This window comes from Mustela erminea, chromosome 3 (assembly GCF_009829155.1).
Source record: "Mustela erminea isolate mMusErm1 chromosome 3, mMusErm1.Pri, whole genome shotgun sequence".
Taxonomy (NCBI): Eukaryota; Metazoa; Chordata; class Mammalia; order Carnivora; family Mustelidae; genus Mustela; species Mustela erminea.
In genome coordinates this window covers 68,325,342-68,339,962 of record NC_045616.1, presented here as the reverse complement: position 1 = coordinate 68,339,962, position 14,621 = coordinate 68,325,342, and the positions used below count along the sequence as shown (strand labels likewise).

Here is a 14,621-nt window from a genome sequence, read left to right as displayed (position 1 = left end):
TTGCAGGAGGCCTCTTCTTCCTCTCCCCTTCCCATTCCCTCTGCCCCAATTAAAACCAGGATGGAAAGCAAAAACAAACAAACAAACATAGGTGGCAAGATCACATGTGTCTGTTTCTCCCAGGGCATACTGCTGTGCAGAAGGCTCTTAAACCACAGGGTTTAGGGTTTGTAAAGTGACATAAATCATGCTTCATTCTCTGAGGTTGACTTTTGTATCGTGACGCTTCTTCTGTGATGACTCTTAGTGTTAGGAAGATGGACTTCATTCGAAGTCTGCTTAATGACATAATAAATGCCTTGAATTACGATTCAAAAAAAATTTTAGATCTCACTGAAACAAAATTTAAAATATTTCATCTTTCTTAAGTTATATAAACTGCTAATTCCTAGATAGGCTTGCACAGGAATGAACCTGAAGTGTCGAAAACGTTCTGTATTGGTGGCTAATGAGAAGTTCGCACCTGCAGATATTTTTATAGAGACACTCCTTTAGGTGTATTTTGCAGCTTGTGAGAAAAGTGAGGTGAATATATTTAGCTCCCTCTTCTGGTGTATTACGAGATGAATATTTTTACGTAAAATGGCTTTATGGATTTTTAGAGTGAGACTACATAAATGTGAAGCCGAAGGCCATTATATGTGTCATCCAATTAGTTTCTTCTTGTATCATTGCAATTGGTAAAACACGGAGAGAAAGCATGGAAAAACCGTTGTGAAAGCGTCACATTTCTTAAGATATTAATTGACCAATTACGTGTCAGCAAACAAAGCCTTGGGTGGCAGGTACCACAGGGGCTTTATGTGAACATCAGGGGGCCGGAGATCATTTGCAAGTGTCCTGTGTCTAAATATTTTAAAGTTATAAATCATATTCATGACCTATTGAGTCAAATCTGTCCCATTCTCCGACCTGCACAGTTATCATTATTCAATAATGAATTGAATTTAGGTTTCTTGGGTTCCAGGTTCTGCCCCAGAGTGTGGTGGTGTTGGGCGGGGGCCCGGGGGAATGGACCACCTCCCCCCACCCCCAGCCCAAGCCAGGTGCCTCAGGCCTAGGGGCAAGTCCCAAGGGAGTTTCTGCCCTGGGGAGGATGCACCTGGGTTAGAGGCCCTGAGAGGCCAGTTGGGCAGGGAATTCCTGGGTTCTAGTTAGGTACTCTGAGTGTGTCCTAGGGAAGAAGCAGGCCTGTCTGCTGGGCCCTCAAACCTTAAGGTACAGAAAGAGGCCCAGCTGGAAGAGGGCTCCAGAGAGAAGCCTTCTTAAGTGCAGGGCCCAGCACCGGGCTCGGTCTTGCTCAGGCCTGAGTTTGCCAGTGTCAGAACTACATTGTTTTGTATTTAAATTCTCTTCCTTGCCGTCTCACGCATTTGATTACCCCAATTAAGGATAATGGTAGGATTTTGTTTATTTGCAGCTTTGGCTCTTCCAGATCTCGCTGAGCAGTTTGCCCCTCCCGACATTGCTCCGCCTCTTCTCGTGAAGCTCCTGGAAGCCATTGAAAAGAAAGGTAATCAGCTGGTAGAGGGGCCCTCTTACCTTGTTATAGTCTTATTTCATGGGTGTTGTGATTTACATTTGTCTGTTGGGCATTCATTAAATACATTTCCCGCTCCTTGTGCTAGACACATGAGCTCTTTGTTGCCATGCAGTGGGGAAATAATCTTGGTCTGATTCCTAACCCCATGTTACCATGTACTTACTGTATGGAAACTATTAAATTCTCCATAATTTAATAAATATAATTAGCTTGCTCTTTAGGGGCCAGATGACTTTGCCAAAGTTATTGACATGCCAGCTAAGATTAATAAGTAGGAGTTCACTTCCAAGAATATTTGGTACACATCTAGAATAGATATGGGATGGAAGCTGGAATGTCTTTCTGGCAGCAGGCTCACAGGTTCTCCAGAGAGCTGTGTTTTGCATGCTCAGTCTGTTTTGTGTCTTAGGTCTGGAATGTTCAACTCTATACAGAACACAGAGCTCCAGCAACCCGGCCGAATTGCGACAGCTTCTTGATTGTGGTGAGTGTCATGGAACTGGAAAGACAGATGGGAAGCATGGCTCTTACCTTTTGGTCTCAGGTAAAGCACCAAAAACTGGAACGTAACCGAGCAGTGTTCTAAGTTTGAAGGAAGCTCAGAAATCACACCCAGTTCCTTCTGCCCTATTAAGGTAACAGTGCAAACCATCCCGGACCTTTGATGTTTGTCTGCTGAGTTGGGTGTGTGTGCGTGCCTGCCTGCCTGCAGGCGTGTGGTCTGACCTCAGGGCAAAGAGCCTCTGGGTCCTGCAGGAGTTGCTGAGGAGAGGAATACCCTCTTGGGATTTCTCTGGCTCTGCTTGTCGACCGTCTTTCTCTGACTGTGCCGTTGGCTACAGCTGATTCATCTGGATCAGCTTAAAAAATATTTATAAGTCTATGTCATTTAACCGAGGTCTCTTCTGACCCTTTCCATTTTCCTCTCCTTTTTTTTTTTTTTTTTTTTAAGATTTTATATATTTATTTGACAGAGATCACAAGCAGGGAGAGAGCCGAAGGCAGAGGCTTAACCTACTGAGCCACCCAGGCGCCCCCTCTCCTTTTTTTACTTTCTCAGTCTTCCTTCCTTTCATGCTTCTTTGCTTTCTCATGCCATGTTTATATTAGGTAATGCCATGATGCTGTTCTATTCAGTGCTGTGCTGAACTCTCAGGGAGGTAGGGGAAGCCTGGTTCATAGCATTTGCCCATTTCCACGGTGTAACTACGCCCACCGTGGTCAGTTTCAGGCTGCCAGTGTGTTATCACCAAACTCCCAACGTGGAAAGAATTGAGCACAGGTGGCCCTTAGAGCAGGCCAGCTACAGTGCACCATTGGTTAAATGACATCAATTAATTCAACTTAGTGGTGCCTTCATTATTGGTTCTTCTTTTCTTTGCCAAATAGAATAAAACTACAAACGTGAATAAAACTACAAACATGAATAAATTTACTGGCCATCATTCTGGCCAGTCATCTTCTGTAGCAACTTGTAGAATCTCTCAGATTCTTCATTGCCTCTCAGAACTTTTCTTTTGGAAAAATATTTCTCTGCCTCACATTCTTATAATTGAATTCGGACTTCTGAAACCAAAAGAATGAAACCTCGTTTGGGAAGAAGCTCTTTTAAACAAGGTACTTGTTCAAAGAATGCAGTAAGTGAAAATGTGAAGTCGAGGCAGTCATGACAATTTCTAGAAAAGATGTTTCTGGGAAAAAAAGATTCTATCTCTATCAGTAAACAGTTTCACCTGAAATGCACCACCCAAATGTTTGAAGTTTGGAAAAAAAAATTTTTTTTTTTCAAACTTTCATTTTTATTTTGTGCAGGGAAGCCAGCCTCTCACATGTGCAGGGCATGGGCCCTGGCGGCTGGTCTCCTGCCTTCCCCCTAGAGCCGGTCAGGAGGAGCTGACTGGCAGAAAACTCAAGGTGAAACACATGTCCTTTCTTTCTCACAGCCTGACCAGAGTGGTAAGGAGACTGAATTTTGTCCTTAGCCAGTTGAACTTGAGATACATGTTTTGGTCAGAAAATTGGTCAGACTGAACAACAGTCACAGGAAATGTTTAGACATCAGAGACTGATGAGATGGGAGTTATTTGAGAAATAGCGGTTAAGCTTTTAAATGTGACTGAATACAAATGATGCACTTTAGCTTTAGAAAAAAACCTTCACATCACCTTTGAGATGGAATAAGTAACCAAAAATCACGTCAGCAATGTATTTTGATAGAGAGCTTTTCCTCACCACTTGAGGTCAAAACCCATAGGTTAAAAAATGGTTTCTTGTGGATTCTGTGTCATAAAAGTGAATTTTGTGAGCAGAATAAGAGTAAACATTACATAGATTTAGGAGTGGGTCCTCCAGGACCAAGCTTGTGAATTACCAGCGACTGAACAGGGTGGATGTGGAGGACAGCATCCCACTTTATTAGCACCCTCCTAAGTTATTTTGTTCATCTCCATATTGCCCGTGTGACAGCAGTATTCCTCCCCGCTGATGGCAACGCTGGGTTTTGCACCCAAATTAGTCTCACTCCAAAAGCCCTTACTCTTTTTTTTTTTTCTGCTGTATTGACCTAGAGTGAATTATATCTTTGTTGTTCTCATTTGATTTTTCTCCTGATTTTTTTTGGTTTCTCCTGACCCGAAGCAGGCCTTTTCTTTCAAAGTTCTCATTACAGGAAAGAGAAATTCTGTAACTATGGTGATAGATGTTAACTGGACTGACTGTGGTGATCATCTGTAACATATATAAATATCAGATCCTGTTGCTATAATGATAAGAGTTATATGTGAGTTATACCTCACTTTAAAGAAATGGGGCTTTTAGCAGCCTCAGCACACCTGCCCTTTACTCACTAGATGCCAATAGCATGGTCCCTGAATTTTAACAATCAAAAATCGTCCAGACATTGCCACATGTCTCCTGGGAGTTGGGGTTGGGGTCGGGGTCGGGGTGGGGCAATAAAATGGAAACCCCTAACTGAGAACTGCTGGCTTAGGTAGAGGTGAACAGGGGAGGAGACTCCATCCCTTTGGGAGGAGGGGTAACATGCTGGCAAGCTTACTAGTTGACCTGCCTTGAGCAGACTTCATGCAGAGTTGGGGTTTAGAGGGTATAAACGCCTCCATTCTAGACCTAAAGTTTGTTTCGTACTGCCTAGCTAACCTCAGAAGTTATCACATGACCGATTTCCACAGCTCTTAGAAGAGCTCATTAGGATCGTTTGTATGAAGAAAAGGAGACTTACAGAGCAAAATTCAGGAACTCTAAGGAGCTTTAGAAGCTACGTTAAAAAAAATAATACACTATGTCATCAGCACTAGTGGATTTGACAAAGTGAGCTTATCCAAAGGCTAATCCCGAGACTCGAAATGAGATGATTTTATTCAAAGGCTTAAGGCTCTTGTGTTAGAGAAGGGCTTGGGTGAATTAACATTACCCTGAGGACCTGCTGTGGCTCAGTCCGCAAACGTTTAGCAAGCGCATCCTACTTGCTGGGCGCGGAGAGGAGCAGGAAGAGCAGGGAGAAGCCACAGCTCGTGCCCTTGAGGTACTCTCAGTGAGGTAGAGAGACACCGGATTACCACACTGGGAAGTGTCATGATAGAGATGGGGATCGTCAGCACAGCTGAGAAGGCAGTAGAAACCCTGCCTGAGGGAGGGGCCGGTGAAGAAGTGAGCATCTTATTGTGTGTTTGTTGTGGTTGTTTTTTACCATCACTGAACAGTTTGTCCCATTCTTGACGGTACACAAGTTAGGTAATAGTAATCCTCCCCTGGCAAAGAGATCTCAAAAATGAAGCATACAGGGCGTGAAGGGCCCGGGCCCAGCAGCTTGTCAGGCGGTCAGTGGCTGTGGAGTGCTCGAGCAGTGCACACAGTTTTGGCTTACAGGCTCACTGGTGGTTGCATTACTTCTTACGTGGGCCCTTTGTGCCCAGACCCAGTACTGCCTTCCTCAGCCTTGTTGGGGATGCGATGTGTGCCGTTCGATCTGTGGGGTACAACTCTGTGCCCCTCCACTCTCTGAGTTTAAGAATTCTCCTCGTTCAGCTCACCTCTGCGCATTCTCTACCAGATGCACTTCCCTGAGCTTTATTGGTATGTGGGATTGTTTTGTACGGTCTGCCTTGTGCGCGGGCCAGGTTTGGTGTATGATAACGATGTGTCCCTACGAACTTCTGTGGCTTCACATTGAACCCAGAGTAATATCTAGTATCACATTCACTTTGTGGCCGTCCAGGATGCTGCCTTTTCCTCCTCCGGCTCCTACACCTCGGAGGACTCCAGGCCTCCACAGGATCCAGTCGGTCACCAGGTTGTGTCAGTTCTTGACAATGTCTCCCACATCTCCCACATTATAATTCAAATTACCAGAAGTGTTCCCTTCATTTCCTGCAACTTTCTGTTCCAACTGATTTTTAACACTAAAAAGAATAAAGCTGCTGAAAAATGGAGCATTTCGTTCATCAGCTCACTTCTCCGCTGAGTGCACAAGTCTGCAGATAATCTTCAGGTTGGCCTTCAGGAGTGCGTCCTTCAGCGGCAGCCGGATGCTTCTCCTCACGCAGAGATGCCCATGGCCCTTCCTGCCCAGGCATCCCCTCTCTCTGCCGGACACTGTGCCTTTTTGTACCCCGAGTTAGTTCGTTCGTTAGCATCACCCCATTATTGAATTGCCTGACCGCTTTTCTTGGTGAAGGATTTACTGGACAGATGCATTCATCTTTCTTAGGAGCTAGTTCAGTGCCCACAGGTTAGATTAGTTATATCCTAATTCGAGTACCCTGTCAGAATTAGGGAGAAAATGTTAAAAATATTTTTATGGCTATTTTTGAGATTGTTAAAATTCTGTGTATCTTACTGTTTGTTCAGTCACTCTCTTGAGCTAAATTTGTATGCCTTCTGAGATGCAGTATTTAGCAACTCAAAATTTAGGCATTCTCTGGATTTGCATTTCATATTTTCCTGTTGAGGTTTTAGGAAGCATTTACTAAATGATTAGCCATCCCTAGACAGAGCCCTTCTCAGAGCAGAAACACCCTCCAGAAGATATTTGGAAATATTCAGGGGGCTCCTTTAGTGTGCTAGGTCTGACATAAACAAAACTCCACAGACTGGTTAGCTTCACACGCAAACCTATTTTCCCCCTGTTCTTGAGAGTAGAAGCCCCAGGTCCAGGCAGGTTTGGTTTCCTGTGAGGCCTCTCTCCTTGGCTTACTGATGGCCATCTTCTCACTGTGTCCTCACGAGGCATTCCCTCTGTGCTTCTGCTCCTGGTGTCTCTTTGTGTGTCCACATCTCCTCTTCTTAAAAGGACACCAGCCGAGTTGGATCAGGGCCTGGCCCCAATGGCCTCATTTTAGCTAAACCACCTTCTTAAAGGCCCTGTCTCCAAGTATATTCACCTTCGGAGACAGTGGGAGTTAGGGCTTCAACCTGTGAGTAGTGGGGGACCTGATTCATCTCAAAATGGGGACGTGATTTTCTTATCGTTGTTGCCCCAGGATCTGGGAACATGTCCATGGCACGGGCAGAAGACATCATGCGAAATGCTTACCACTTAGGGGACAGACTTCCACAAAGAAAAAGTGGTCTATTTGCAATGCCAGGAACAACCTCTGTGAGAAACACTGCTCATAAATACTCGAGAATTTTATAACTGTCCTCCTGTTGCTTCCTTTCTTGTGTCATGTTTATGTCAAACATTCAGAAAAATGGGCCCAACCAATATATACAGTGTCTGAAATCCTTTTTAAAATGTTTCTGTCACAGATGCCACCTCCATGGACTTGGAAATGATCGATGTGCAAGTTTTGGGAGACGCTTTCAAACGCTATCTTATGGACTTACCGAATCCTGTCATTCCAGTAGCCGTTTACAATGAAATGATTTATTTAGCCCAAGGTTTGTTTTCTGTTCTGAAAACCTCAATGAGCATGTATTGAGATGTGCAGATGTATGTAAACTCTATTAAAGGCAGCATATAAATAATAAATAAGTCACATATTCAGAAAAATGTGCCCAACCAATATACACAGTGTCTGAAATCCTTTTTAAAATGTTTCTATCACAGATATAAAGAGCGATGTTTTAGAAAATATTAGTAGGAATCTGCCCTCTCCCTGACCCCCAACCCCCCCGTTAGCACCAATTCCCTCCCTTACCAGGGCATCCAATAGAAGACCCAGATTCTCGTTTACTTAGGAAGATTCTCCACATGTTGAAATGGCTAATTGTTAACCTTTTATCAGCATTAACAAAGTTCACTACGTCAGGGAAGGCCACAGCGCTCCAAGTGCCATCTTTGGATTCGGGGAACCTGGGACCGGGACCCACTGACTGGGGATGTTCTTACCATTTTCCTCAAGTGGCCATTACAGAATGTGCTGAGGGACGAGGACTCTCATGCTGAGGAGCTAATGCTCAGTTAAAGTGCTTTGGGGACAGGAAATTGTGGTTCGTAACCTTCAAAGTCAAAACGTGTGATACTTATCTGATGCTCCTCTAAATCAGCCAATCGCACTGGAAGCTGCTCAGTAGAGGGTGGCTCTCTGTCGGCACAGCCTGATCCTCTGGTGGCTTTTTACACCAAGAGTTTCTTGCATTTCCATCTGACTTGAGAGCTCTAGTTTCTCACAATGCCTTTTCTGACGAGAAGAAAAGTGTCCTGTTTCTGATGATTTTGTTTAAAGGGACTCGTTCTTCTGTAGCTAGAACAGAAGCGTTCTAGGTGTTTAGTCACTGATCTCTAGAAACAATCTGATTTATTTTGTTTTGTTTTTTTTAAACTCTAGAAGTACAAAGCTCTGAGGACTACATCCAGCTGTTGAAGAAGCTCATTAGGGCACCTAATATACCTCATCAGTATTGGCTGACGCTTCAGTATTTGCTAAAACATTTCTTCAAGCTCTGTCAGACCTCCAGCAAGAATCTCCTGAGTGCGAGAGTGCTCTCTGAACTTTTCAGCCCTCTGCTTTTCAGATTCCCAGCAGCCAGGTAAGGTGAAAGGAGGAGAAGCATGTATTTTTGGGTGGTGGGGGAGGTCCTGACCTGATGGATCATTCAGCTTGTTCCGAGGGTGCTCGCTTCGCAGATGCGCGCGCACCTTCCTACCAGACGCAGTGACTTGAATGTGTATAAATGAACAGGAGTTTGCTGTTTTGAAAATAAGTTTCTAATAAAACTCTCTTTTTTTGTAGCTCTGAGAATACTGAACACCTCATTAAAGTTATAGAAATTTTAATCTCAACGGAGTGGAATGAGCGACAGCCTGCACCAGGTAAGGCTTTTTGAACTTTTAAAAATTCTGTCCTGGTTTGTTCTTTAGAATGGTGGCTTTAGACCTTCTCTGAAGGAACATACGTTTCTGGTAGAATTGCGATCCGTAACATGTCACCTTGCGATTTACAGAAAGAATGGCTGAGTGGTGGTGTATGCGGAAATTTTATCTGGATTTCAGTATCTGTGGATTTCAGGATCTGTGGATGGTCTTGGTTTTTAGACGTGGGTTGTGGGGAGCTCTCTCCCGTCCCCTCAACTTTGATGCTTCCAGTTGTTGCATAAATTACGGAGCTCATTTTAGTTGTTGACATTCTTGTTTTTCTTTCTAATACTTATAAAGTAGGGGATTTATAATTACTATATAATTTGAAATATTTTGGAATGTGTGTTTTGGAAGGAGGTCTGCTGAGAAATGTCTGTCCAAATAAACATTTTCAAGAATGCAAGCAGTGTGAAACCAGGGTGTTCACCGGAGCAAGTTAGAGCAGGCCAGACACTTCTTTGAAAGCAGGCTGGCATTCGGTTAGCCATTTAACAAAGCAGGAAATGTAGACCACGTTAGCAGTGGATTTAATTTAAACTGATGTATTTTTCTTGTACTGTGGAAAGTCTAAACACTTTGCCTGTATGCTTGTTAAAAGTTAGCTAACAGAAGCTGGTCATTGGGAATAGTAGGGTCCAGTCAGTGAAGTGAAGTTTCAGGACCGGCGGAGATGTTGCTTGTAGTCTTAATTTATGCCTAGAATTAAAATAAAACATCATGAATAAGATGTTAAGATAAGAATTCTTTATTATCAGTAACTCATGCAGACTGCCCAGTTTATCTCTGTACAAAGAGGCATGGGGTCCCCCTGCGTTGAACAGTGGGGAATTAGGTTGGTTTGCGTAGGTGTTACCCAGCGAGGCTCGGTGGGGTGTGGATTGTGCGACCGAACAGGTGAACCACTCACAGTGCACGTATTTGGAAGGGCTCCTGTGGACAGGACCGGGTTACGGCATCCACAGGTAGGAGGGGCAGCAGAAGCAGTACATAAGGCACGAGTGGTTATGTTCCCAATGTTGTAGATCACAGCAAGCAGGATGTTCAGCAGGAATACTCCGAATTGTAGGTGAATGGCATCAGAGAAGTCTGTCAACAGTGGCCGAGGACTTTAGTCCAGGGGGCGGCCCAAAGGTTTCATGTCCTGTGACTGCTTGGCGCATTTGTTAATGGATTTGGGAACTCTGTGTTGGTGTTCACAGGCTGCCTTTGGGCTCAACAGAAAAGATTTAATGGTAGATTAAGAATACCCTATGATAAGGGGACAGGGGGCAGGTGTGAAACATGACACTTTAGTCCTTTATTGACTGCTCCCCCCACACCCCACCCCAGACTAAATACAAGAGTGGAGAAAGAAGTGTAGTAACAACAAAAGAGTAGTAGTAGTACTACTTTTTTGTAGTATTAGTACTAGTACTAGTAGTAGTACTAGTATAATCGTTTATACTAGTAGTAGTACTAGTATAATCGTTTATACTAGTACTAGTATAATCGTACTAGTATAATTGTACTAGTACTAGTACTAGTGGTACTACTGCACTACTTCTTTTGAGTACAAAAGAAGAGTAGTAACAACAAAACAGGCCCCTGGGCCAAAGGGCAGAGCCCTGCCTCCCACTTTATGGTGTCCGGTGTGGAGGTGTGTCTCAGACTAGGGACAGCTGAGCCCCGCATGCAGTAAAGGGCTGAGGGTGGTCCGGATCTTCTCAGCACCCACCCCTCTGGAGACAGGTTGACATGGAAGCTTAAAAGCCAGACAGGGTTTGATACATAACCCGCCAACAAGTTTATCATGAAATCTTTGAGAATTTCTGCTACACACCAAGGAGAATCAGTTGGAATTTAATTAGTCTGACTGGTATAAACCGGTCAAATGTCCTTACAAGTTTGAGCCTAATTCCATCCAAAAACAAAAGTAAAATTCACGTTCATCCATTTTCACTGAGTGCACCTAAGACTGCCTGCTAGGCATGGACCCCACTGCTTTCCTCTACTAAGAAACTGGTGTCAGAGGCGGGTTAGTCCTGCCAGCCATGCTGAATGGTGAGCGATGCATTGAACATTCCCTAGACCTGCCCGAGATTCATGCAGCCTCTTCAAGAAAATTGTATCTGAGTCATCTCTAAATGCTAGTTTGAGCCATTCTTCCCTTTGTTTGGTATCTCTTAGCTATTCTGAAGAATGTTCAGGCCCTTGGGAATAAAATAAATGCTTCATTGTGTCTGCCTTGTGGAAACGTACTGACCACCTCAGGAAGAACGTCCTCATGCCGAACCCCTTCACATTCAGGAATGGCTTCATGCCGATGACTGGCGGGGCACTCTTGGTTAGAGAGATGATTTCTTAGGCCTGGTAAGAATCTGACATTTTCCTAGACTCCTCCATAATTGCCTCAGCCCGTGCTGTTACCACAGGGCTCTGGAAGCACAGCACCGAGGCATCTCCAGTGAACAGTCATAAATAGTTCATTTGCAATGACTTCATTCTTGTGAATAGAAGGAGTACTTGAATGATTGGGGGGGGGGGGTTGCGGGGGAGACAGGGAAGCAAGGCTATTATGGGGTAGATAGACCTCTTTTATAGTTTTTACCTGGTAGAGCTTGAACTGCTAGGCAAAAATGATGTTGGAGAAAATGTGTCAATTCATAGAAGACCATTAGCACACAGTATCTAATTAAGTACTGGGAGAGGGTGATTACTCTAAATATGAAAAGAATTTTAGATGTGATGGGTGACTTTGTAGGGCAATTAAGTAGACAGAAAAGGCTTAGAGAAAAAAATGGTACTTGAATGGGCTTTGAAGAATTGGTAGTTTGAAAAGGGGAAGAGGAAACAGTATTTCAATTCAAGGAGTTTCAAAGGTTTATTCAAAATAAATTGCAAAGTACAAAAAAAAGAGTGGCTTGATTCAAAAAAGTAGTAAATGTTTTAAATGACAATTGTAAAAAGCATCATTTTAGAGTTGAAAGCATTGCCCAGCTTTAACTTTGCTCATAAGGAGACAGAAGCGCCCCCAGAGGTTGCACGGTTACATGGTGCTAACCAGTGTGTGCCAGAACCAGGTCACCCCAGGGAGGCCCCCTGCGGAAGGGACCCAGTTCCAGACTCCTGCTAGGGTCTCAGCACTGCGCCTGCTTCCTGGGTTTGGGGAAGCTTCATGAGGAATGGGGCTGCTTTTAGTGTCCAGTCTGAAGTCCTCTGAAGTTTGCAGTAAAGAGCCCCAGTGCGAGTTCCATAGCTGTGGTGGATAAAACTCAGAGTCACTCCACCCATCATGTGCTGGTAGGAAGAGAGAGTCTCTAATGGATCTGGATTTGAATCAGCTCTCGGCTGCTTATTTGCCAAGGTCATATCAAATAACTCAACCTTTCTAAACTGTTTCCTAGCCTGTGAAATGGGAACAATGCCTCTCTCCTGGGGAGGTTGAGATTTCAGTGAGGTGATAAGTACTGAAACTCATGACCCATTGCTCAACTCTGGTTTTTTAAGGACCTACCAGAGGGGGCCCCCTTCTGCAGCTCCAACTCCTCAGTCCTGTCAGGCTCTTCCCTCCACTGAGCCCACACTGCCAGCCTACGGTGCCAGGCCTCAAGGTGCCTGCATGGGCTTCACGGCTAATCTGCAAAACACACACTCACTGGGTAGTTGCTGGCAGTGCATTGCTTGGAGGGAGGAACGTTCCTCACTTAGTCTCATGCCCCTTCCCGTGTGTGTGGCTTGGTGAGTGGAGGGCCTGGTTTTCAGTAGCACCTTCTCCTGCCATGTGCCTCTCTGCAGTGCACAAAACACACAACTGTACAAAGCAGCCCCAAACAGTGCCATCTACTTCACTTCATAGGAAATGCTGGATGTGCAGTGATCAACCCATTCCACAGGCTTATGCCCTCTAGTTCTGCCTGTTCTTTCCCTTTGCTCAGCTCCATTCCTCAAGGACAAAGGCTGCTTCTCCTGTTGAGCTCCTCCTAGCATAGAGCTAAGCAAAGGATAATAATCATCCACATGAATTTTCAAAAGTTCCTTGACAGACTAAGCAACTTTCAAAGAACTTTGGCATACCCACTCATTTACTGGATGCAGCAAACCTGTGAAGCAGGCATCTCCCGCATTTGGAGGGAAACTAAGGTTTGAAAGGTTAAACATGGAGTCACTGAGTTCTCAGCGTTTGGATAGTCTACTGTCCCCTTTGTTTCTAAAAGTCTTAAAAATACCCAAGCTGAACAGCAGGTTTTCATGACTCATTATGTGCTATGTTTACCCTATTGATACTTGGGTAGCTAAAGCAGATTTCTGTAGGGCCACTAAGGGACAAACAGGACCATTTAACACAGGGTAGCTCTGAATGAAACCCATTATAAGTGTATTTACATATTTCAGATTTCATGGGTATATCCAGAAATATTAATGCAGCATAATTGAAGTCTAATATTGCACCCTCAAGCCCAGAGTGGAAAATAAATGACTCTTTCTCCCTCCTGCCCTTCTACACCTGTCAGAGTTAATGTTTAACCACTGGCGCATTGCAAAACATTCCTCCTGAAGAGCCTGATTCATAAATCTTGTTTTAAATGCTCTGGGCTTGGTTTTCAACCAAGACGAAAGCAAGCACTAAGGTAGAGGGAAATGACTTTCAAAGAGTTTTACTTTTCTCTGATTTATTTTTTATTGGGTTTAAAATGTGGTCTGACATTAGAGGGTTGTTTCAAAGGTGAGAAATGAAACCTTGAAAAAAATGCATATATTTAGATGGGTCGGAATAAACAGAGAAGCAAGCCATACTAGGTTATAACGAAAAATAGGAAGTTTTATTTGTGTTCTGAAAAAGCAGCATATTTCAGGGTGCATATATTGGTGGGGTAGTCACTGTGCAGACTCCTTCTCTCCAGGGACAGCATTTTAGAGGGAAGCAGTGCCGCCTTCTGCTAAGCAACTGTCACACCTTTTCATGCATTTTGTAGAATGTGTCCTGTGTCAATCTGGGTTTCTTTATAAATTCAAATGGCCATTTTCCTTAGTGCAGCATAAGAGCACTGGATATGGAGTAAAGAATTTGCATCCTACTGAAAGGCCCTTCTGTCCTAATTTGTCTTAAGTTAAAATGAAGGGAGGCATTCATTTAACCCTTGAAGATTTTGGTTCCTTTATTTTTTTTTTTCTTCTCACAGCATTTCTTTTTGCAAAGAAACTGTGCACGATAGGAGCTGGGTAGGGAACAGTCACTCTCTGATGGGGATTTGCACGTGTGAGACAGTGTTCAGGCAGTCTGTACCTTTCAAGCATGTTTTCACGATTAACAGTATTTTCCTGACTAGATAACACCTGCTAAGAAACGAAGTGCGGTCTGTTTTTTGCCTCTAAGATGAGTTTTTAAAAACTTTGAGGAAAGGAAAAGTAGCAAAGCATACTAACTGTTTCGAGGAATCCAGAAGGTAAAGTCAGTTTTCAAATATATGTGTGAGTTCTCTGAGTCTTTTTGGGTCTCAGATACATGCCAAAATTAAAATACGAGTATTTTGGTTTTTTGCTTTTTTTTTTTTTTTTAAGAACTTAGCAGCCACATGATGAAAAACACTTCCTAAGTTGATATGATGTCTGTGCGTTTGATTTATAGGTTATTTGCAAATGAATCTTCCATTTAATTTGTGTGAAATTTTGGACCTAGTGGGAAATACACAGAAAGTTGAGAGTTTTCTCCCAGAGAAGTTACTGATTCTGTTCTACCAGCAGATGGCTCCCTTTTTAAGCTAATGAAGACCAGAGAGTGTC

At 43.7% G+C, this 14,621-nt stretch overlaps 1 protein-coding gene across 1 annotated transcript in view; it reads left to right on the top strand.

The window, feature by feature from the left end:
* Window positions 1–14,621, top strand: part of PIK3R1 (phosphoinositide-3-kinase regulatory subunit 1) — an 84,974-nt gene that overhangs the window by 56,282 nt on the left and 14,071 nt on the right. The window contains exons 3-7 of the mRNA XM_032336074.1: window positions 1,421–1,513; window positions 1,953–2,027; window positions 7,310–7,441; window positions 8,332–8,533; window positions 8,737–8,816. Coding sequence (XP_032191965.1) covers window positions 1,421–1,513; window positions 1,953–2,027; window positions 7,310–7,441; window positions 8,332–8,533; window positions 8,737–8,816 — 582 coding nt within the window. The remainder of the gene's footprint in view (window positions 1–1,420; window positions 1,514–1,952; window positions 2,028–7,309; window positions 7,442–8,331; window positions 8,534–8,736; window positions 8,817–14,621) is intronic.